Genomic DNA, 25,140 nt, shown 5'->3' with positions numbered 1-25,140 from the left:
AAAATATGCACGCACACACACACACAAACCCACATGCATAATGCATATGCATGTGCTGTGTGTGTGCGTGCACACAGTGGCACACACACACATCATGAGAGCGACGCGTTCGTCGACTTACCTTCACATCGAGATTAGTGATGTGAAGATCGGGGAGAAAGAAAAAAAGTGAAATGTTGGGATGGAAAAAGGTCATTATTAAAGAAGATGAGTGCAGGCCTAGAAAAACATGGCTGATACTATACGGTAGTATGTGAAGTAGATCACACAGATAGACACTGACCACACACACATATTAACATATTAACCACTTTCAGACTCAGTCTGGCGTCCCTAATTTGGGGCGTGTCGTATAAAATTAGGGCTTAAGTGGTTAAATGCAAATATAAAGACAGGTTTAGTATGACCAGTGGTGATTGAGTAAATGGGAATGATGTCATGTGATCTAAACAGCAGAGATGTGACGGGACAATGTCTGCCATGCAAAGAAGCAGGCACAGCACAGCACATACGGTACCTGACAGAATCGCCTGGGCGGTTTGTTTATTTTTGGAACACAGTTCTTATATGACAGTACCACAGTTCCTATGCAAAAAATAAAATAAGTAAAAAATAAAACGCAGTGACCATGACCAAGGGTAGTGGGAGTGACGTCAGACATTAATTTCCAATGTCATTAAGGTCATATGGTCGGCAAAAGAGCAATATGTGCTCATTCCGACATCCGTTGCTTTTATAATTCCAGCCGGCCGATGGCTGCTCAGATGGTTCAGAGGAGCGCTAATAAGAATGATAACGTAGACTATTTATACTATTATAACAGTATTTACATTTAACCAACGGTCAGGCTGACCTGTACCTTGATCCCTATCTGGGGTCATGCCCATGTTCCCTCAGCCCTATGTTCCCTCATGTTTATGCATATAAAGGCAACCTTAGTGTTATGTGGAGTGGGTGTCGCCAGATTAAGAATATGATTTTTTCCCAGTTTTAGCGGTGCCTCAGCTCCATTACGTAGCTATAGTGCGCCTTTGTATGTCTGTCCCTGTGTCTGTCTGTCCAAGCACGGAAAGCTGCAACACGGTAACGGTAACTCTGGAATGTCTCACCGTTTCGGTCGCGGGGTGGCTCGCCGGAACCGGGCTGCCCCTTGGGATCTACTGTAGATGTTACAGTAACTATTAAGTTATTACACTATTACACTTATTTAGTTATTACACTATTACACTTATTAGGTTATTACACTATTACACTACTACACTTATAACACTATTACACTACTACACTTATTACACAATTACACAATTACACTACTAGACTTATTATACTATTACACTTATTAAGTTATTACACTACTACACTATTACACTACTACACTTATTACACAATTACACTACTAGACGTATTACACTATTACACTACTACACACATTACACTACTACACACATTACACTATTAGACTATAACACTACTATACTTATTACACTACTACACTATTACATATATTACACTATTACATATATTACACTATTACACTATTATACGTATTACACTTGGTTGAGGGAACATAGGGCTGAGGAAACATAGGGCTTAAGGGAACATAGGGCTGAGGGAACTTGGGTACGGTCCCATTTATCTTTGTGACAAATAAAAGATGGGAATGGATCAGTGATTAAAGGAAATAGTGACAGACAGGGACACTGGGAACTAGAGCCCCATCCAGCAAGTTGTAATACTAGCGCCTGTTTCAAGTCTTCTACTAGCCTGGATCCAGCCACTCTCAAGCTTCAGGAAGCTTCAGAGTCTGATAATCAGGCTAGTCTTCTACTGTTGAAGCTGTTATGTTTAAGCCTGTTGAAGCTGTAATTCAGAGCCTGTTCAGTCTTCTGCTCCCCCAGGTTTTCCCTGAACCTAACCCTAACTCAAAAAACAACAACAATGGGGGCTTGCACAAAAGCCAATTTCACCCACTTTTCAGTAAACTGTGATGTGACAATAAAGTGCAGCAACCCCAACCGACTTCACAGCCAATTGTGGAGGCTCCTGGCCTCCTGCCATGGTGGAACTGTGCCCCTGTGCCACCCACAAACACAGAAGACTTCTAAATGAACAGACATTTGGGCAGTTAACGTTTGCTAAAGTGAGCGCGGTATTGTTGCACTTGCTGGATAAGGGCTCTACAGACGACGAAAGAGATGAAAGACATGTTAGATAATGTTGGTTTTACCTGGGAAACGAGAGAACAGAGAAAACCTTTTAAGAGAGAGGCGTCGAGGACGGGGGGATGACACCGAGGGGGACGGGGGTGGGGTGACAGCTGAGAGGAGCGTGGGGGGGGGGCAGAGAGAGAAACAGACTTTTAGTCAGTGCACACCATGTAATCCTGTGGTGTAAAGTAACCTGGTACATTTACTCAAGTACTGTACTTTGAAAATAGCTTATCTACAAGCTCACAATGCATTGAGAGCTTGTAGATCAGCTATTTTCAAAAGATTTATATACATTGTATGCATTTGAAAATATGGGAAATTCTTCAAATTTGAGTACTTCCTACTTTTGGTACTGTAAGTACATTTTTAGACCAATACTTTTGTACTTTTAGTCAAGTATGTTTTGAACTCAGGACTTTTACTTGTTGATTCTTTTCCCCACCACTTGTTTTCAATAAAGGTCAAATAAGACAGCGGCTGGATTCATTTACAACAGATTAAATAATGTTAGAGCCTATTTTGTTTTTATTTTGTCATTACAGATCTGGTGACATCGCATCTCAATTCATGCTAGTCTATTATAACTATACATAGACTATACATGTACTGTACGTATAGCTATAGACATACGTTTTCTTGTAACTAGACATTCATAAAGCCACTTTGAACCTAGTCCCTGGTCTGGGCAGGTCATTGATGAGATACTAAGCGAGCATTTTCAAGATTTAGTTGTATTTTAAGAATGTTTACAAAGCAACGTGACATGTTATGAGCTTATAGATATCTTTGCTATTTTTTTAAATAAGGCTTCAATGATAACTTTTTTGGCATCCTCCGTTTTATTTTTTATTTCTCTCCTGAAATGAAGCCTCGGTAACAATTTTAGCTCCAATAAATGTTTTACATAACAAACCAAATGTTCTTTTCCCCCTCTATAGCAGCAGTCAGTAGCCGCTGGAGTAGTGCAGTGACTGTCCTCTCGTAGTATTTTGCTTGGTTTTTTTTGGTAGACGGGGATATTTTTGGTGAAAACACCAAAATACAGCAAGAGGACAGTGTGCTTCAACAGGTGAACACCACCACACTACTCCAGTGGCTGATGACTGCTGATATACAGTAGAGGGAAATAAGTGGTAAAAATGTATGTACAGTATAGTTTTGTTATGTAAACACGAGGAAAAGTGACATACTATGCAGAAACAGTATGTGCAGATGATATTGTGCGTGAATGCTTCCCAATGGAGGGTCTCCTCACAGCCCTGCACCCCCCACAGACCCGTAACCCATTCTGACCGGGCACCCATTTTGGTGTTGGCGTCATGTTATGCTTTAGCTATTGAAAAATAGCAGATCTACAAGCTCATATCACGCCACCGAGTGGCGCGATATGAGCTTGTAGGTCTGCTACTTTTGAAAAATCGAAGAAATTTTAGAATCTGATCTCAGGTCAGAATGGGTTAATAATGAAACTGTCAGGATGTAATAGACATTTTTAGAATCTGATCTCAGGTCACGGCACGGCACGGAAAGCTGCAACACGGTAACGGTAACTCTGGAATTTCTCACCGTTTCGGTCGCGGGGTGGCTCGCTGGAACCGGGCTGCCCCTTGGGATCTAGATGTTACAGTAACTATTAAGTTATTACACTATTACACTTATTAAGTTATTACACTTATTAGGTTATTACACTATTACACTACTACACTTATAACACTATTACATATATTAAGTTATTACACTACTACACTACACTATTACACTACTACACTTATTACACAATTACACTATTACACTACTAGACTTATTACACTATTACACTTATTAAGTTATTACACTATTACACTACTACACTATTACACTACTACACTTATTACACAGTTAGTGACATACTATGCAGAAACATTATACAGTATGTGCAGATGATATTGTGTGTAGTGAATGCTTCCCAATGGAGGGTCGGTCTCCTCACAGCCCTGCACCCCCCACAGACCCTCAAGGTCACAGTTATCAGTCTCTGTAGTATATGCGCACCCCCCCCCCCAAGATTTATGGGTGAATCAGCAAGCATGCGTGTTATGAGGGGCCACAGGGGCGTGTGGCTGTGTGTGTGTGTGTGTGTGTGTGTGTGTGTGTGTGTGTGTGAAACCTCCTATCTCCATATTTATTTTTATGTTTTTCCACACATTTATGTCCCAGTTCAATATAAACACTGTCGCACACAAGTAGCACAAAAGTAGCTGATCTACAAGGACACGATGAGTGACGCATTGTGGACTTTTTTTTGGTATTTCTGAAAAAAGCTTCAAAGTGAAAGTGTGCCAGTGTGTTCTATGAATATTTAACCAATGCAAAGTATTAACAGGTCAGGAGCTTGCACTGGATTCATTTTGAACACAGGTTATTTTTTCCCATTTCCTGGAAAGGAATGGTTTTGGTCGGACGACGCTCAACACACTTTTAGATCCGCTACTTTTGATGCCGTTGTGTGAGATATTGATCAAGTAGGGCGTTCAATTAGGGGAAAACATAGTTTAAATAGGCAGATAAGAGGTTTCTGTGTTGTACTGCAGGAGTAAAAGGCTCTTCCAGATTCAAGGTCGAGTTGCAGAATGTGTCATATCCCATATCCTTTCCTCCCATGTCCTCTTCAGCTTATCATCAGCATTGTCATTCTTTACAGAACAACCTTCGTCACTTTCCCATGGCTACACTCTCTCTCCTCATCTCCGACTCACTTGGTGACGTTTAGGCCTTATTATGCTGTCGCCCAGGCCAACCATAATGTCAATACACACTCATTATTTATATTCGTCTTCTGCGTATTGTTTCAAGCACAATGCGTTTTGCGAGCTTGCGAGCCCCGCCGTAAGAGTGTTGTGCAACCTCGCATCAACGCAAGTTTCTTTAACCCATTCTGAACATGCACCCATTTTGGTGTCGGCATCATGTTATGCTTTAGCTATTGAAAAATAGCAGATCTACAAGCTCATATCGCGCCACCGAGTGGCGCGATATGAGCTTGTAGATCTGCTATTTTTCAAGCTTGTAGGTCTGCTATTTTTGAAAAATCGAAGAGCGACTGACATTTCTAGAATCTGATCTCAGGTCAGAATGGGTTGATCAGACCAGTGTGTGTCCGGCGGAAACCTCGTATGAATCTGATCTCAGGTCAGAATGGGTTAATAGAAGCCAAGCTTGTTGGTCAGATGACCTTCATCAAGGTTGCCTTCATCAATAAAATGTTACTTTGGAGGCCACTTTGCAATTACCCCACTGCCCACCACCTGGCATATCTTCTTCTTTCTATCATGAGAAGGCTGCTGAGCTCAGCTGGCGGCTGAGAAAGAAACGACTCGTCCACAAGGGGCAGAAACGGTTAGAATGTTTTCATTCATGTTTTTGCTGTTGTCGTTATGCTCTGACTGTATGTACATGTGTGGGATTTCTGTTCGTATCATTTTGTCATATTCTTCTCACGTTCCAATACGAGTATTCAGGGGTTTATCAAAATGTCATGAAACAAGTTAAACAACACAGCATTGCAAAAGTTCAAGGTCCTATTAAATGTACGGTATTAAAATGTTAGACAGATGCCATGTGTTTGACCTGGCATCCTATAGTTTATATAGTTTCAAAGTACATATTATTTATTTTTTTATATTATAATGTTTAGACTGATGATTAGGTTTACCCATGATCCTAGATTACTACAGTATTTCTACACATTTGATGTATTATTATTACCTTGTGTTTAACCTGTAAATCACCTGCAAATCATCTGCTAAATGCCTAAGTTATGAATTGATTACGTTTTCTATTCTAGAACTGTAGCGTATAATATGCACAGAACAACAGAGAGGCATATTTGACTGCTTGACATCATGACAGCTGCACATACTTGCACATAAAAAAGCTGCATAATGTGTAAACATATGATCCAAAACAGAAACGAGAAACATAAAAGTTAGTTATGATACACATGAACACATCAAAGCAGCAACAGCAAGACGGTGTCAATATCCATAGGAGACTATATAGACTCAGGGCAAAAATACCTATTCTTTGGTTCCAGTTCCAAACCAACTTTTAGGGACCTGAACCAATTAATTAATTAGGTTAAAAATTCGGCGGGAAAAGAATAATGGAACCGGTTCAACCCCGCTGTAAAAGGGGTCTCAGTGTTATGGTGGTCTGTGGGCTAATGGTTATTAGGGTTATTTTACAAAACATCTTGACATTCTATGAAATGTCTTAATTTTCATAAATGTATGAGTCTGTATTCTTAGAAAAACATAAATCTAACAAATATTCATGTTTTTCCAGAAATATTCTCTCTATAATATACTCCAGTAAAGGTCCTTGCAGACTGAACGCGTTTTTCGGAAAAAACTGCGGAAAAACGCTGCTAGAAATCCGAAAGAAACGCAGCAGTGTGCAGGCACCTTAAGGATCTTATAACGCAATTATTATTGTACACACAAAATCCATGCAGTTATGACAGCAGCACACCACTAGGTGTCACCAGTGTTGCCATCTCTATATTTATCATGCTAAATGTCTCATCATAAGCATTTATACTTCGTGGTAGGACAGTGTTTCAGTGACACTGGCGCAGGGCGGAGCATCTATTAAGCATTGAAGCCCAAGTGTGTGCAGCTGATGTGTGACTTGGCCTTCCAACAAGGACTAACACTACTGACACTCTCTGGACTCTGATACCTGTCCTGCCTCACACAACACCTAGCATCCTCTCTCTCGCACGCACCTTTAACATCTTTATTTGCATTCACATTTAACAAGAAATTCTTGAACACAAACACCTAATTTATTATTAATAATCTAAAGCAAAAAAACTGGCATATACTTGTAGTGGAGTAAAATGTAAATCTTAACAAAACTGCCTAATGATGATGTCACTGGTAGGGTTTCTGAAGTGTCCACAGGCCTCCTATGAGACACAGACTGTAGAAAATAATGGAGCTGTATCGGAAGGCAGGTTGAACTCGACACAACACAGGAAATTAAAGTGTGTGAATATTGCATGCCCCATTTTCTCCTCCATCGCACAAAGGTGAGCCTTGCCAAAAAAGGGTGGCTCAATATTTACACTGTTCTACCATGAAGTATAGTTCAGCACTTCGCCCATTTTCAACCTTATCGTAATATTGTTTGTGTGTGTGTGTGTGTGTGTGTGGGGGGGGGGGGGGGGTTCTCACCCACTGACGGCGCATTCAGAGCCATTACTCCGTAGTAGGAGAACGGTCCCGTTTCAAACTTCATGTTTTCATTGCCTGCCTCCACCTCCACCCGACCCTGTTGAACACACACACACACACACACACACACACACACACACACACACACACACACACACACACACACACACACACACACACACAATTTAGTCAACACTATAAATGAATGTGTATATACCGGTATGTATATATATGTATTATTTTGGGGGCGTCCCCAAATGATTAGCTTAATGTGCAACATTGTTTTCTCACTCAACATTAAACAAACCAACATACTAGTATACTGTATATATATGTATGTACTGTATATGTATCTGCACATTGCTAAAGTGACAATTTAAATGAAATAATTAATTATTTTCCCAAATAATTGGGGAAAATGCTAAGAATTTACTAATAATATAACATTACAAATTTGTAATTAAAAATAAATAAAATCCTTTCATAGCGATACAGATGTACAACGTTAGCTCTTCAATTGATCGAAATTGGAACTCAATTCATTGACTCGTCAATAAACACTGTCCGGGGTCCTCGGACAGTATGGGGAGCAGCTCTGTGCTGGTTTGCAATCATTTTTATATACTATACAACATTTTCAAACAAAGCCCAAATTGTGAAATATTACCTGAAACAGAGGCAAAGAAATGTGGAAATGGCTGATCTAGTAGCAACTCATAATATAACAGCACAAAATGTAATAATTTAAATGTAATAAAAACTCATAATGTAATAATCAGCTCATAATGTAATTTTAAAAAATTGAGCGCATAACGTAATAAACGGATTATTCGATAATGTAATAATGCGTTACATTAATAACCTCACATAGTAGCTGATGATGTAATAAAAGCTCATAATGTAATAAAGTCTCATTTAAATTTGGGTATTACACTATGAGCCGTTATTACATTATGTAGATTGGCTACTGGTCGTTGAGAGGAGACCAATGGGCTGCCAGAGTGGGGCTCTCTAATGTCATGTAACAGAAACACACAGCGTGTTCTTCTTATGAATATTACATCTCAGCACACAGGTGTGCTTGCTAAGGTTCCAGTATCTCCTCTCTTACCTCACGTACACACACTCACAACCACAGGTAGTGTATCACATGTGGCTTCTCAGTGACGTCACCTCCTCTCCCCGGAGGTGCGACCCTGACGCACACAAAGTACGCACACGCACACACACAAAGCACGCACACACACATACTTCTTCAAGTGCTGGAACTAGAGAAGCCGGTCTCAAGTTGCATGAGAGTGTCAGCATCCAATCTGTCGACACCTAAGGTGTCAACAACGGAGTCACACACACACACACACACACACACACACCCACACACACACACACACACACACACACTGCGTACAGAAACTTGCAATGGGCCTGGTCTTCAAGATACTCAAGAGACCAGAGTCCATACCTATCAAACTACTTAAAAAGACTGACGAATGCCCACAGGCACAAGAGGCCAGAGGCAGCTCCACTGACCTCTCCCCCTCCCCCCCCCCCCCCCCCCAGAGTTGGCACAAACATGGGGATGAATTCATTCTACTATTATGCAACCAAAATGTGGAATGCCCTACCAACAGTGTGTGTGCGTGATAGACTGATCTACATGGCATGATGTGTGTGTGCCCCAGGGTGAGCAGGGTAATCCCAGCACAGTCACACAGATGGGGGAGGAGGTGGGGTGGGTGCGTGTGTGACTGATTATGTGTGAGGGGGGAGGGGTAACCTTGACCTTGGACAATCAGAGGGGGCTGCAAGCCGCCGACTTGCAATTTAATACTAACTCTTGTGTAAGCCTCAGCATAGTGTGTGTGTGTGTGTGTGTGTGTGTGTGTGTGTGTGTGTGTGTGTGTGTGTGTGTGTGTGTGTGTGTGTGCGTGCGTGTGGCTATTATTTGCAGTCTCTACAGCCTAATTTGGATCCGACGGGGCTATTATTTGCTGTTCAGCCTAATTGGAATGGTAACCAAATAATGGCCCGGTGCAGGCCGGTGCAAAAATAAAAGCCTGCTGCAAATAGCCGCCTGGTCACCAAAAGCTGAATCTTGATGATTTTTTAAGAGAAGCTAGGGATTCAGTGTCTTGCTCAAGGATGTGAGGAAGGTGTGCATGTGCATGTGTGTGTGTGTGTGTGTGTGTGTGTGTGTGTGTGTGTGTGTGTGTGTGTGTGTGCAGTGCACATGCAGAGAATATGTGCATGGTCTCTATAGTAGGGCTCAGATTGAAACGAGTGTTGTTCGAACGAGAGTTCATTGTTCAGTGCTGTAATGCTTGTATAAGTGTCTCCAGGGTTCCGCTGTGTTGGCTTGCAAAGCACAAAGCTTTGTTTGTATCTCCATGGTGGTGCACTGCAGGAGAGCATCTAATGGTGCAGCTCACAAACGACTGTACTGTACTGTATGCGTCACTACTGAATCACTACTGTATTCATATTCTCATTCAGTTCTGCCTGTATTCTGCCTCTCTGTTTAGTTCTGGTGGAGGACAAAGAGTCAAAGAATAGATACCATATTTGGTCAAATGTTAGTCAACTTACGACTGAAAGTTGCTCAGTCAAATTTTCTGTATTTGAGATCAATTGCTTGTGTTGTAAGTTTGATCTAAAGATAGCAGATCTAAAAAGCTCACAATGAGTTGCGATGTGGCACGGAGGTGAGCTCACTGTTTTCACTTCTTATTAAAGGACCACTTCACCACTTTTCAACCTATCTTCATATAATAGGTCCTCACTAATAATCATGAAGAAATGGCGCAATTTTTTTCTACTCAGTCTGTGTCTCATAGGAGGGCTGTGGGCAGTTCAGAAACTGTCTTCCAGTGACATCATCGATGGGGAATACAAGCTAATAGAAACTGCAGGCTTTTTAGTCCTGAAAAGTTGCAATGCGAAAATGGAAGCCATCGTTCTCACGATAATGAAAATCTAAACATTTTTGTAAAAGAATCTTGTTTAAAAAAAATCTGCCTAATGATGATGTCACTGGAAGACAGTTTCTGAACTGCCCACAGCCCTCCTATGAGACACAGACTGAGTAGAAAAAAATCGTGCCATTTTATCATGATTATTAGTGAGGACCTATAATATGAAGATAGGTTGAAAAGTGGTGAAGTGGTCCTTTAAGTGGTTAATTATTGTTGGTAAATATGTTTTCATTTACCAAGTTTGGTTCCACACAGGGGTCACCTTCCTAGAAATGTTTATATGAATTCATATAAATATTTCAAATGTAGTAGAGTGAAAGTCATTAGCTACCCCCAAAAATCTTATACTCAAGTAAATGTACTTTGTTATAGCCATTATCCACTGAACACCGTTTCTAGTCTCCCCTCGCCAGTGTTTGTCGGTTTTCTCCATGCATTCTCATTGTCTCTCCCCCACCTCTCTCTTATGTAAGATGATCTTAGTGAAGGTCAGGTTGACTAGAGATGCCCCTCAGCAAGATGATGCAGATCAGAGAGACATCTGAACAGCACGTGGGTATGATCTCCCACATTACATGGGAAGTCTCTGTCTGGAATAGCAGTAATAGAGCCCTAATTTGGGCTTATTTAAAAAACTACGGTATATGCGTGGGGGGGGTGGGGGGGGTGCAAAGTTACGCTACCATGCAGATTGGAAAATAACATTATATTCACTAAACAGTTACATAATACAGCTTTAATGTCAATATCTATTTCATCATGTCATACTGTATATCCATCCAACTTATTATTGTTTGTTTATTTGTATTTATTAGCAATAGGGATGGGAAGTCCAGAACTATGCATTGCCATCTGCTGGCTACCGTTAATTAAACGTTCAAGCTTGAACTTTTGTGAAAGTAATTTTTGCAATCCTTCCTTTTCGATGTGATCGATACCTGTCCATTCAAATTTCAAACTCTAGATGGGCCCGCCCCAAAGTTATTAGTGCATCCGCGCCCGGCAGCCGGCCAAAACTAGAGTTCACAACAGGCCCGCAAATTAAAGACAGCGACTACACCACAAAACTACAAAGAAACACAGCATATCCATCGCTGAGTTGCTGTTTAATTGTTGCCCAAAACGCTCGTCATATCATCATCAAGCATGCATCCAACAAGCAAGAAAAATATAAAAGTAAGTAGCCTTGCCGAGCCATGAGGCCCATAGGGCAGGAGCCTATCTCCTGTATCTGTAGCGTGAGGCAGCTTGATGTACAAGTACACCCCCTGGACATGACGCTAGTATGTCGCAAATATAAAAGCTTTGGTTAATAACAGGGAACTGGCTGGAGGAAATAATCTAATTACAAGCAGGAATTGTGTGGAGAGAGAAAGCAAATGAAAATGTATTAGGTGAAGCCAGCTCAACTTTATGTTGTTGCTATAGTGGGTGTCAAAAGCTACAAGTGTTGGATGTCAGTTTGTATTTTCATGTCGCTGGCTTCCATTGACAATGAATGGTAGTATGTAGCTTTGTATCTTCACGACACTGGCTTCCATTGAGAATTAATGGTAGCCTGTAGCTTTGTAGCTGCCAGTGTGAACACAGCAGTAACTTTAGAACATAGACCTACCTGTGCAGCTAAAAACTCGTAAGTAACTACAGTATTGGAGTTGGACACAGCGATCATAATAACGGTGCCAGAATCACTATGGGATGTGATATATTTAACACTTCATCTGTTACTTCACTAGGTTTCGTCTTCTATTCATGGCACGCCAAACTGTTGTTGACAGCGGCCCAAAATACCGCCATGCTTTTCTGGAAGCAAAGACTATTTAGGCTTCTATGAATTCACAACAAGCTCAATGGGCAAAACAAGGGTTTGTGCTCGCAATGCAGTCTCACCAACTTTTGGCTTCTATGGTGCATTATTCTTTCATCCTATCTTTTTCAGCTTCTAGAAATCAAAGGCTTTCCTCTTAAAAACGTGAAGAATAAAACTGAAAAAAGAAATGAAAACTAAAACAACTCATGCGCGTGCAAAGGTTGACAAATGCATTGCATCCTATTCGGGGGGTTCACACACCAGAACTGTTTAATAGTTTAAAAAGGACCATGGTCTGCTTATGCCTTTGTTCCGGGGTGGTTTGGAGTGGTGTGAACACTCAATCGAATTCTGGTGCAGGTCAAGCAAGCGGACCAAGGTCCACACCAAAAGTCTGAACTCGGTCTGCTTCCAACTTGAGCAAACCACAGTCCGTAACACAATTGATATCATAGGGTTCATGGTTGTGCGCACGATGCGCTCACAGTCACGATGTTCAGTTGTGTGGTACTTGGACCTCGCTTAGGCTACTGTAACAGGAAGTTACATTCCATCCACCGTCCCAGGCTGAGGCTGTTCAGTGCACAGAGCAAGCACGCACGTATACACGCACACACTCACAGGGAAATAGTAACCCACAGTGGGATATGTCCTGCGAGGTCACCTAAATCATAATTGGTCCCATTTCATCCCATGGGGAGAACATTAATACCGTACCGGACAGCGTTAGGGTGCAGTACCTGTAGAATGAGAATAAAGAAGTCGGCGGGTCTTCCTCGTTGGTAGATAAAGTGTTGAGGCGAGCGCTTCTCGTTCTCGTTGAACTTGATCTCCTGGATGACGTCGGGGTGTCTCAGGACCCTCAGCAGCACCTTCTCTGTGATGGTACAAGGGCTGAACAGCGCCACCTCTGGACAAGTTGAGGACAACATGGGGACATAAATGAAAAAGGACATTAACCGATTACATGCCACCATCTGGTAGGTAAACTCGGTACGGGCGCCAGAATTCTGAGAAAAACTACAAGACTACAACAGCTGTGAACTATTTAGTTGAACCGAAAGTGTTTGTGTGATGAGTCATATCTTCTGTCTGTGCCGTGTTCTCTCAGTGTAAACAATGGTTTTCCACTTACGAGGTTGGATTAAAGTAATATTAAGCTATAGACATCGTCCTTTATCTAAATCTGAGCCCACAAATCTTTAGATTGTGTGGGTGTGCACGAGGAGATTTTGGATATTCGATGACTACACAGTACACAGTACACACCATGGGAGCTACCGGAGGCTAACGATTGATGCTAACAACGGTATAAAAGAATTAGAGAAACAAATAGAATGTGTATGTCACAACTGTCTGAAACTGTGTGAAACACACTGTAGTGTTATAGTCCAGCTAGCACTCTTTGAAGGCCCGATGGAAATCACTACAATGCCACCAATATTCCAGTCCAGGTGACGATGGCATACAATTTGACTCACTCTTTTAGTGTAGGAGTGATTTCAGCAGGTCTCATGTCAGTAGTGGACATTGTACAAACAGACATAGACAATACATTAGCAATATTAGATGTGCCAGACTGAGTGACTATCTCTATTGAAAAATAATCCATTTCTAATAAAATAAAGGATTTTGAGAAAAACAATTTAATGTGAATAAAAACAACAAAAAAATAACAATATCAGATGGACAGTTGCAGCCCTAATGGGAACAGCTAAAAGCTTTCAGGAAATGGTCTATTCCCACTAGAGGGGTGTTTCAGAAATGGATTCGTATGACAATCAACAGGAGGTTACTTATCAGTCGAATGCCATGGAGCCAGTAAGCTCGCCTGGAGCCGACTGGCTGCGATTAGGAAGCACAGAAACACGGAAACGTCCGGCGTGGCGTTGGTCACGTTGTCCAACTATTACTAACCCTAACCTCTTGTAACCGGCCACGTTAAGTCCACTAACCTCATATCAGTCTTAACCAGCCATGTAAGTCAGTTTCACAATGTTTTTGCTTCTGTGGCGGTAGTTTCACTTCCGCGTATCAAAATCGCAGCCACTATACATGCAGTCGGCTCCAGGCGAGGCTGCTGGATCGATTGCATTCGAGTGATAACTACTGTAGGTAACCTACTGGTGATTATCGGTTGATAACATTCGAAGCCGGTGGTTTCAGGAGATGGTCTGTTCCCACCAGAGGGGTGTTTCAAGAGAAGGTCTATTCCCACCAGAGAGGTGTTTCATTTCCCACCAGAGGGCTGGAGGTAACGTGAGAAGTTATCATCCACCACTGTTTGTTTTCGTGGCTCTGCTGTGCAGGCATTTGCTTTATTGACCTTATCCTGGAAATTGGGGCTGATCAGATATCATACACATCAATACATATAACACATTATGATGCATGCATATGAGCACAAATTGATGGTTGGTTCAAATCCGATGGTTGGTTCAAATCCGCCCCATTCCCCCTCTCTCTCCCACCTTTCCTGTCTCTCTGTCCATTGTCCTATCTGAATAATGCATAGAATGCCCCAAATTAATATTTTTAAGTAACTATAGATGGACACAACTATGATTACTATGAATGGTGGCAAAACGATAATGAATAAGGCAGTGGTTCTCACCCCCGTGGGTCCTGTACTTGTGTACTCGTGACCTTGAGAAACATCAACAGTCTCTGCCCAAGCGGCAGTCCCAATTCTAAAGCCAAGAACAGAATGACTATCCACTCACTTTGTCCAGGATTGAGAGACGACTTGTGTGCACTTTCCTTTGGACAGCTATCCCAGCTGCAAGCTCAAGTTAACTTGACAGAACATTCTCTCCCCACAAGGATGCAAGTTCCTTCTTTATGTTCTTGGTTTGTTTTCTTGAACGTCTCAGAAATGTTTGCATGTGTAGCACATGCATTTACAGAGCATGTTAAGATCAACCAATCAATTCTGTTCCGCCTTGAAACAATGGAACTAATGTAGTATATACTGGAGTTCCCATTTAGTGATGGTATCACAATGAAAACTAACTTTTCAAGGTTTTAAAGGAAGGAAACAAAACTCATTATATATGTATTTCTTTTACATATATTAATGTCATATTGTCATAAATATCTTACTGTTTTGCCAAGTATTCGGGGGTCCACTTGCAACATCCTCATGCGGCCCACAGGTTGAGAATCACTGGTGTAAGATGTGAAGCTGTGTACTTGGCAGGAGGGGTGCACTGGTCGCTTCACAACGGTGTTGTGCCAAGTTTTTTTTGTCTTTTTTTTGGCAGGATAACCTTGTGCGCATGCATAGTGTTCTGCACGATTCATGAGCCAAGTACTCAAATGATTACTTTGCATAACAGGTTGTGCAAATGCATCCTCCTCACATACACTGCATTAAGCAACACTGTATTTTGGCTACAGTACTGCTGCTGCCAGTGTCCTATCTATCTGCACACAACAACAATGTCTCATCCACCATCGAAAAATAGAAAGGTACGGAAATCACTAAAATAGCGCTCTGCCACTATTACACCCCTGCTTATTGGACAGTCACCTGTGGCCAGGAAGCGATGTGCTGCCAGCATCAGCTGCGGAGAGATCTTCACTTTGCTGTCGCCGTGTTGTTTGAAGGCAGAGAAATCACGCCTGTTCTTATTGGGGTCCACCTTCTTCCTGTGTCTGTTGTCAGCTGAACAGAAGAAACACACAGCAGACAAGACAGACAGGTGAGAGAAAAGCACATTTCCATGGAAAAACAGACAAACAATTTGCTAGCAAAGATCCATATCATTAATCAATTATTAATTTGTCCAATTATTATTTTCACTATTGAAAGATAATTACTTTTTGTAGGTATTGGTCCTGTGGAGACAACAAATGTCTCTTTTGGGTCATAGGTTAGGGAACCCCTGATCTTTATCTATACTGAGTTGTAAGTCCCCCAGGAGTTAGTCTTGCGTTGCCAGACTGTTGCCTCTCGCAATTTCCAAATACTTCCGTCATACACTCTGGAGAACGGGAGCTCTGATCATGAGGCAAGCCATAAAGTGGAAGAGAAGCCTCCTCCCCACTTCCATTTCGTCTTCACAGTTGCACAGATTTATTATTTATTTTATAAGATTTGCCCGTGTACAGCAGCAAGAGGAAAGATGCTGACTCACTGTAAAAGGACTGATTCGTCCAAGAAAGATGCTGACTCACTGTAAAGGTCTGATTCATCCAAGATCTCTGATTTGATGATCTCCTCGATGACGTCCTCTAAAGTGACCAATCCCAGGACCTCGTAGAAGGGGTCCCCCTCCCCCTCGTTGTTGACCTTCTGGACGATGGCCAGGTGGGATTTACCTGGTGACAACAATGACACAGGTGACAACAATGACACAGGTGACAACAATGATACAGGTGACAACAATGACACAGGTGACAACAATGACACAGGTGACTCAGTGCCTACAAGTATTATTACAAAACTGTTACTTTCCCAGAAATTTAAAAACTAAAAAGTGGCCTGTGTTACAACAATAGTTATTAATATTATTGAGTCACAAGCCCTTGTTTTTATATTTATAAAACCCACAAACAAAATTTCTGCCTATTTGGTCTGTATCTCAGAGGACGGCTATGGACAGTTCAGAAACCTGACTATGGGTGCATTTTCAGAGCATGATTAGGACTTATTTTTTATTACATTAATCTATTAATGATATATTATCATTACCAATTATGTGAGGGCCTTCTTACAGTATCCTCACAGCCCACAGGTTGAGAACCAGTGTGACATGCAGTAAATGTCAATTTGTTGTGCTTCCAGCTGTGTGTGAGTCTGATTCCACTGTGTGTGTGCTTTCGCGCGCATGTGGACCCTCTCAACCTGGTGAAATGCATGCTGGGATGGTTCCATTGGTCAATATGTCAGTCAATACACACACACACACACACACACACACACACACACACACACACACACACACACACACACACACACACACACACACACACACACGTCCTTTGACACAATCTAAATCTAAATGTCTCAATAGAAGAGCAGGGAGACTAAATAAAACCACCCCAATTATATAAGTTACATTATAGTCAATAGAGAGTATGTAGTATGTACATGCATGATTTTCCCATCAGGACACGCCCCGCTCATCTAGAATGAGTGGCAAAACATTGAGTGTTGGAGTTTGGAAGCGCTCGTTGGAAATCACTCAATCGTCCTGCGTACCACCTGTTTCTAAATGTCACATAATGCAGGAGGCAGCATTAATGTTGTGTTATTGAAAACAAGCACTTCCAAACTCTGACAGAAAAATAATCAAATGCGGGGCATTTCTTAACAGAAAGTAGCTCATAACGTTTCTATGGTGGATTTTCATGAAACAAAAACTTTTCGTTTTTCGTTCAGCTGCAATGTTGGTGAGTTTAACATTGTTTAATGCAATCAGACAGGACTTTTCTGTTTGGATGAATGGGCTGTCAAGGCCAGAAAGTAGTTTTTTGCCACTCAGTGGGCGTTCCCGCATAACTTCCAGGTACGATGATGTCACACGCATACCCTCTATACAGACTGGACAGAAAAACGTTATAATATTGCCGCTTTAAAATTGGCCTCTGAACTTGGAGACTTTTCTCAACAAGATGAGCCATTGCATTATGAATGTGTGATTACATTTTGAGCCACTATGAGTTCATTCTTAATGTAACACATTATTACATCATATGAGCAGTTATCACATTAGGAGTTGCTACAGACCCACCTTTTTTGAACTCCTCCAGCATGGCGTCCAGCCGCGTGTCGTGGAAGACAAAGTGCACGGGGTGGTTGTAGAACTTGGTGATGGTCTTCAGCGTGGTGCAGTCGTCGGGGTCCACGAACGCCAGGTCCTTCACATACAGGATGTCCACGATGTTGCTGCGCTCGTCGTCGTAGACCGGGATGCGCGTGTAGCCGCTCTCCATGATCTCCGAGATGGTCTTGAAGTCCAGCACGGCGTCCACCTGGATCATGAAGCAGTCGGTCAGCGCCGTCATCACGTCCTCCACCGTCTTGTTCCGGAGCTCCAGGGCACCTTGGAGCAGAGATGTAACCGTAATTAGGGCCTGTTCGTACTCCAGTTTTAGGTGATATGGTGAAAAATATAAATAATATCTAGGACAGTGTTTCTCAAAGTCGGGTCCTGGGAGGCTGGGACTTTCAGGGTTCCTTGAGGGGGCTCCAAATGGACCCTTATGGGTCTGTAACTCTGATGGTGCATTCACACGGGAAATTCCATTAATAATTGTTTAAGAGCAGCTACAAAATAATAATGTAAGGCCTACAGTAAGACGCTGGTTGGCAGGTATCAATAAACTTCTAGACCAGGCCAGCAAGGATGATTACATTTATTTCTTCACCGCCTTGTCTTGATTTTTTGAACATGACGTCATGGGCTGCTATGCTCGATAACAGGCTTGATAAGCCCAAAGCTTATTGATAACGGGTACTCAATAAACTTGTTATCGGATTTCTTCGGGTATCGGTTATCGAGCTCCATCCCTAGTTAAGAGGGAATCGTTAAGGAACCAGAGTGGTTCAAATCCTAAAGGTTCCCGACCCTCCAGGTAACTCTACCTTGGATCATGGCCATCTCCTCCTTGACCAGGTCGTTGTAGGGCTCCGTCACCTTGAGCATGCCCACCAGCCGCTCCCGGTTGTAGACGGTGCCGATCTCCTGGCCCAGCAGCACGTCCAGCAGCTTGCTCACGGGGTAGGACACGGGGAAGGTCAGCAGCATGAAGAACTTGGTCAGCACGACCGTGTTGGCCCCGACGGCCAGGCCGTGGCGAGAGCACAGCGCCTGCGGGATGATCTCGCCGAAGATGACGATGCCCACGGTGGAGGCGACCACCGCCGCCAGCCCGGAGCCCACCACCTCGTCCAGCAGGATGGTGAGCGTGGTGTTGACCAGGACGTTGCCTGCCGAGCAAGAAGAATCGAGGTGATTTGGCAGCACTTTGTTTTAATATTAGTCCTGGCTTTAGATGGGCTCACACAAAATACTTAACCAACGAATAGTAACGGACTACCTTGATAATTCACGAGTTTGAGTATGAATAAGTGTGCACATCTGTAAATGTAAGGATTTAGACAAGCTTATTAAGTTTGTTACATTTAATACACGTTTTATACACACATTCAGACTCAAACTGACTAGTTGTTAGTTCAGTATGTTGTGTGAGCCCATCTAAAGTCAGGACTATCGTATCTATGCCTTAGTATTTATAAATGAGATAGTAGCAGTTATATAGAAAATAGAGAATGTTGATGCATAGCAAAGCATATCAACCCCTTTGTGGCTACTTTACATGTCCTCGTTTCATTTAGAGTCAACTTTAAAATGTTGGGTGTGGGTCCAGCATATCTCGGACCCATTTCGCAGACGGTAAGCCTGTTGCGTCATTTCCTGTGTTGCCTGTATGCTGTCTGGCGGCTGTATTGTTGTCAGCAGCACGAACGGGACAAACACCAAACATTATTGTATTGCGCTGCTGTGATTCAGACACACACTGTCACTGTTAACTATCCTACTCTGTGGCGATCTTATCGCTACTCGGGTTGGCTGTTTGGCGGGGCGACCGTCCCCTTCTGTCGGCATTAGCCGGGCGATTGTGATGGCTGTCCGCCGACACCACCCCTTCCCTCCCGGTGGATTTCCCTCTCGCTCCAGCCCTCTCTCCTGCGCCGTATGCAATATGCACAGTTACAGCCCTGACGCCTTTGTTGCTTCGGACATGTGTAACAAGTGCAGCATGTTTGCGGTGCTGGAGGCGAGGCTCAGCGAGTTGGAGTCAATTCTAGCTAGCGGTGCAAACGTTAGCCTAGCCCGAGCTCACACACAACCACGGGGAGCCCACCACCATTCACGGTCGAGTGGCATCTCAACGCCATCGACCGCGACTGGTCGGGGCTCGCAAAAACAGGACGGCTGGGCCAAGGTGGCTGCTACTGGTCGAAAGCGTGGAAGTAAACAAAAGCACACGGGACACCAACCACTTCACGTTTCAAACAGTTTTTCCCCACTCACTGATATACCCGTTGAGTCTGACAGTGAGATTTCAGGTCCACTTGATGGCCCGCAACCCCCGCAACACAAGCGGCGGCGTGTCATTAAGAACACAACTCTGGTTATCGGTAGTTCTATAATGAGAAACGTGAAATTAAAGACTCCAGGAACTATAGTCAAATGCATCCCCGGGGCCAGAGCGGGCGACATCGAATCAAATCTGAAACTTATTGCTAAAAGTAAATGTAATCGCTATGATAGGATTGTAATTCATTGCGGGGGCAACGACACTCGACTTCGGAAATCTGAGATTACGAAGATAAATATTGAGTCAGTTTGCACATACGCAAAGACAATGTCGGACTCCGTAATTTTCTCTGGTCCCCTGCCAAACATGATTAATGATGACATGTTTAGCCGTATGCGCCAACTCAACCGCTGGTTGTCTAGGTGGTGTCCAGATAATAACGTGAGCTTTATAAATAACTATAAAACCTTTGAGGGGAATACTGGTCTGATAGAGAGAGACGGCATACATCCAACTTGGGACGGTGCAAAGCTCATCTCTAGAAATATGGACGATTTTATAGATACCTTATGACCACCCAGAGTTGGGACCAGGAAGCAGAGTTGCAGTCCTACACAGCTCTCTGTGCTTCCTCTAGTGCAGCCACCTACCCCACCTGTCCTACAAATCAGAACTATACAAACTATACAGTCTCTGTACAGGCTGAACAAACCATATAGGCTGCACAAACAAAAACAAAAGGAAATAGGAGCTGTACATACAAACTTGATACAAATCAAAACCAATACAGTAGTACCACAAAATACAAATATCAAATGTGGATTTCTAAATATTAGATCTCTACGCAAAAAAGGAACATTAGTAAATGAAATCATATCAGACAATTGTCTTGATCTATTTTGTCTGACGGAAACGTGGCTGGGTGAGCAAGAATATGTCAGTTTAAATACTGCCACCCCACCAAGTCACACCAATGCACAAATACCTAGAGACAATGGTAAAGTTGGAGGTGGAGTTGCTGCCATCTTCAATTCAAGCCTAACAATTAGTCCTAGAGCTAGAGCTACATACAAATCATTTGAAAGCTTGATTCTCAACCTTTCACACCCAAGCTGGAAATCAATACAGCCGCTGATAGTCATTACAGTGTACCGCCCCCCCGGCGCCTACACACAATTTCTATCCGAGTTTTCTGAATTTCTATCAAGTCTAGTCCTCGAGTCTAATAAAATCATCTTAATTGGTGATCTAAATATTCACGCGGACATAGGAACTGATAGCCTGAATAGAGCGTTCGTCTCATTGATTGATTCAATCGGTTTCTCTCAGTGTGTAGACAAACCTACTCACATTCTCAACCATACCCTAGACCTCATTCTGGTCTATGGTATCAAAATAGAGCACCTCACAGTTTTTCCAGAAAATCGTGACCTCTCTGATCATTATTTGATCACCTTCGATTTTACATTGATCGACTATACGCCACTGGACAAAAATGTCCTTGGCAGAAGTATATCTGAGAGCGCTGTAAATAAATTCAAGGAGATAGTTCCATCAGCCATCAACTCAGTATACTTCAACAAAATAGAGGACCTCCACACATATAGTCCTCCTCAACTCGATCAACTTGTTGATAGTGTCACATGCTCATTTCAAAATACGCTAGACTCTGTTGCTCCCCTGAAAAGGAAGGTAATAAAGCAACAAAGGCTAGCCCCATGGTACAACTCGGAAACTAGAAACCTCAAGCGAACGTCTCGCAAACTTGAAAAAAAATGGCGCTCAACCAAACAGAAAGAATCATGTATAGTCTGGCAGAATAGCCTCAAAATATACAAAAAGGCTCTCGACACGGCCAGAGCCACCTATTATTCATCCCTAATAGAGGAAAACAAAAGTAACCCAAAGTTTCTTTTTGATACTTTGGCAAAACTGACAAAAAGCCGCGATTCCACTGATCCACGTATTCCTACAACTCTCAATAGTAGCGATTTCATGAGGTTCTTCAGTGGCAAAATAGAAACTATCAGAGATCAAATTGATCTACAACTACTCTCGGCTCCCACTGGACTGCCTCCAAATATGGTGGTCTCAGAGATGGCCGCACACCCAAATATATATATGGATAGTTTCTCTCCAATCGAGCTCTCTGATTTCACTTCAATGATATCTTGCTCAAAACCAACGACATGTACCCTGGATCCAGTTCCGACTAGATTACTCAAAGAGGTCCTGCCTCCGGTTGGTACATGCCTACTCAATATGATCAATATGTCCTTGGTGACAGGCTACGTGCCACAATCTTTTAAGGTAGCGGTAATCAAACCTCTACTCAAAAAGCCTACTCTTGATGCAGGCATTCTAGCTAACTATAGACCTATATCGAACCTACCATTTCTCTCCAAAATTCTCGAGAAAGCAGTCGCCAAACAGTTATGTGACTTTCTACATAACAACAATTTATTAGAAGGCTTTCAGTCAGGCTTCAGAGCTAACCATAGCACTGAGACGGCACTGCTGAGAGTTACAAATGACCTCCTGACTGCAGCAGATAATAACCTCCTCTCCGTACTGGTGTTGCTGGACCTTAGTGCTGCATTTGACACTATTGACCACCACATTCTGCTACAGAGACTGGAGCATCTGGTTGGCATCAGGGGTGCCGCACTGAAATGGTTCGAGTCCTATCTGTCTGATCGATTTCAGTTTGTAGATGTCAATGATGGCTCCTCAACACGTGAAAAGGTCAAATACGGAGTCCCACAAGGCTCTGTGCTTGGACCAATACTTTTCTCCTTATATATGCTCCCTCTGGGCAACATCATCAGGGAACACTCTATACATTTCCATTGTTACGCGGACGACACTCAATTATATCTATCGATGAAACCGAACGAAACGGATCAATTAGTCAAACTTCAAGCTTGTCTTAAAGACATAAAGAGTTGGATGAGCCGTAATTACCTACTCCTCAACTCTGACAAAACGGAAATTATCGTGATCGGCCCTAAGCCCCTAAGAGACAAGCTAGCCGATGAGAACTTTTCTCTAGATGGCATTACCTTGGCCTCCAAGGCCACTGTAAAGAATCTGGGAGTTACCTTTGATCAAGATATGTCTTTCAAATCGCACATCAAACAAATCTCAAAGACTGCCTTTTTTCACCTGCGAAATATTGCAAAGGTTAGGCACATCCTATCCAAAATAGACGCAGAAAAACTTGTCCACGCATTTGTTACCTCAAGGCTGGACTACTGCAACTCGCTATTATCAGGCTGCCCAGGTAAGTCTCTGAAAAGCCTACAGCTAGTTCAAAATGCTGCGGCGCGTGTGCTGACAGGTACCAGAAGAAGAGACCATATCACTCCTTCACTGGCCTCTCTACACTGGCTCCCTGTCAAACACAGAATAGAGTTCAAAATTCTTCTTCTTACCTACAAAGCTCTCAATGGTCAGGCACCACAATATCTCAAAGATCTCATTGATCCTTACAAACCAAATAGAACACCAGTGCGTCTACAGTATGCAAAAATGCTTACTGTTCCAAAAATATCAAAAGTTACAATAGGAGGCAGGGCGTTTAGGTCCCAGGCACCTCAGCTGTGGAACCTTCTCCCGGCTTCGGTCCGTGGGGCTGACACGCTCTGCACATTCAAGACTAGGTTGAAAACCTTTCTCTACGACAAAGCCTATAGCTAGAGTTGTCTCCAAGTCTGGCTGGATACCATGGTCGTACATTGTTGTGTGGGTCTGTCTCCCAGCAGTACTTGTAATATACACTATATAGGCTCCAGTAAGGCCTGCCACTAATCCAACATCCGGGGAATCTCTCCCCGGAGTCTCTTTTCGTCCTCCCCGTCGCAGTTCTGTGGACCTCTAATACTAACCCCCAACTGACTGAATGAGCGTGACCGTGGATCAGGCCTCTTCATGGAGCCCACCAGAAGTGTGACCTGGACCCGGCCTCACAGAGCTCGACCAGATGTGGACCAGATGTGGACCAGACCCCTCCACGGAGCCCACCTGTCTATTTCTGTCTATTTCTCTCTGTCTATCTCTCTCTCTCTCCCTCTACCCCCCCCCCCCCCCCCCCCCCGACACGGTCGAGGCAGATGGCCGCCCACCCCAGAGTCTGGTTCTGCCTGACGTTCTTTTCTCCCCTCCTAAAAGGGGAGTTTTTCGTTGCCACTGTCGCAAATTCGCAATATTGCTTGCTCTGGGTGGATCTTTGTTGGTTGTAAAGTGTCTTGAGACAACTCGTTGTGATTTGACACTATAATAAAATTGAATTGAATTGAATTGAATAATAAGTAGGTCAGGAGAGGCTTATTGTCAGTATCATGTCCCCGTTACAATGTGTTCCCAGACCTTTTTAGCCATGCACCCCCTGTTACCTCCCGACCTAGCCGACGCACCCCCCCACAAGGAAATATAAATTGCATAAGCTATATAGAGAGTAGAGACATACATTTCCTATTTATCCACATATATGCACATACTGTATATGAACCTTGAATATGGCATTTACATGCAGCATAGGCTATATTCTGCATAATATTATTTGCCATATATTGGCATAATAATGTTAATGTATGCGCTAGACCACTGGGAGATGGATTGCTGGGGTGGAGCGCCACACCTACCACCAGCTCCCAGTATTCTTATACCGCACCGACTTGCTGCACCAAAGCCGTACCCATGACCTTGTTGTTCAAAGGCGAGAGCTCTACCGACCAAGCTACCCGGACACAAAGATAGAGCTGGACTCATTAAAAATACATAGGCCCCACGAGAGTACATGTACTTAGATCTTCTTCTGCAGGTCTACTAGAGATTTCAGTTAGAGTTAATAGTAATACCCAGAAGAAAATGGGTGATGC

At 42.9% G+C, this 25,140-nt stretch overlaps 1 protein-coding gene across 1 annotated transcript in view; it reads right to left on the bottom strand.

The window, feature by feature from the left end:
- LOC310879190 (metal transporter CNNM4-like) overlaps window positions 1–25,140 on the bottom strand; it is a gene marked incomplete at its 5' end in the record, with an annotated part of 30,792 nt that overhangs the window by 2,558 nt on the left and 3,094 nt on the right. Inside the window, 6 exons of the mRNA XM_083793651.1 lie at window positions 7,427–7,523; window positions 12,949–13,118; window positions 15,741–15,875; window positions 16,388–16,531; window positions 17,947–18,258; window positions 18,801–19,145. Coding sequence (XP_083649777.1) covers window positions 7,427–7,523; window positions 12,949–13,118; window positions 15,741–15,875; window positions 16,388–16,531; window positions 17,947–18,258; window positions 18,801–19,145 — 1,203 coding nt within the window. The remainder of the gene's footprint in view (window positions 1–7,426; window positions 7,524–12,948; window positions 13,119–15,740; window positions 15,876–16,387; window positions 16,532–17,946; window positions 18,259–18,800; window positions 19,146–25,140) is intronic.

The sequence above is a fragment of the Protomyctophum parallelum genome, assembly GCF_964188405.1.
Source record: "Protomyctophum parallelum genome assembly, chromosome: 21".
Lineage (NCBI taxonomy): Eukaryota > Metazoa > Chordata > Actinopteri > Myctophiformes > Myctophidae > Protomyctophum > Protomyctophum parallelum.
Note: the sequence above shows the minus strand (reverse complement) of the source record. Positions and strands in the feature narration are given on the sequence as shown.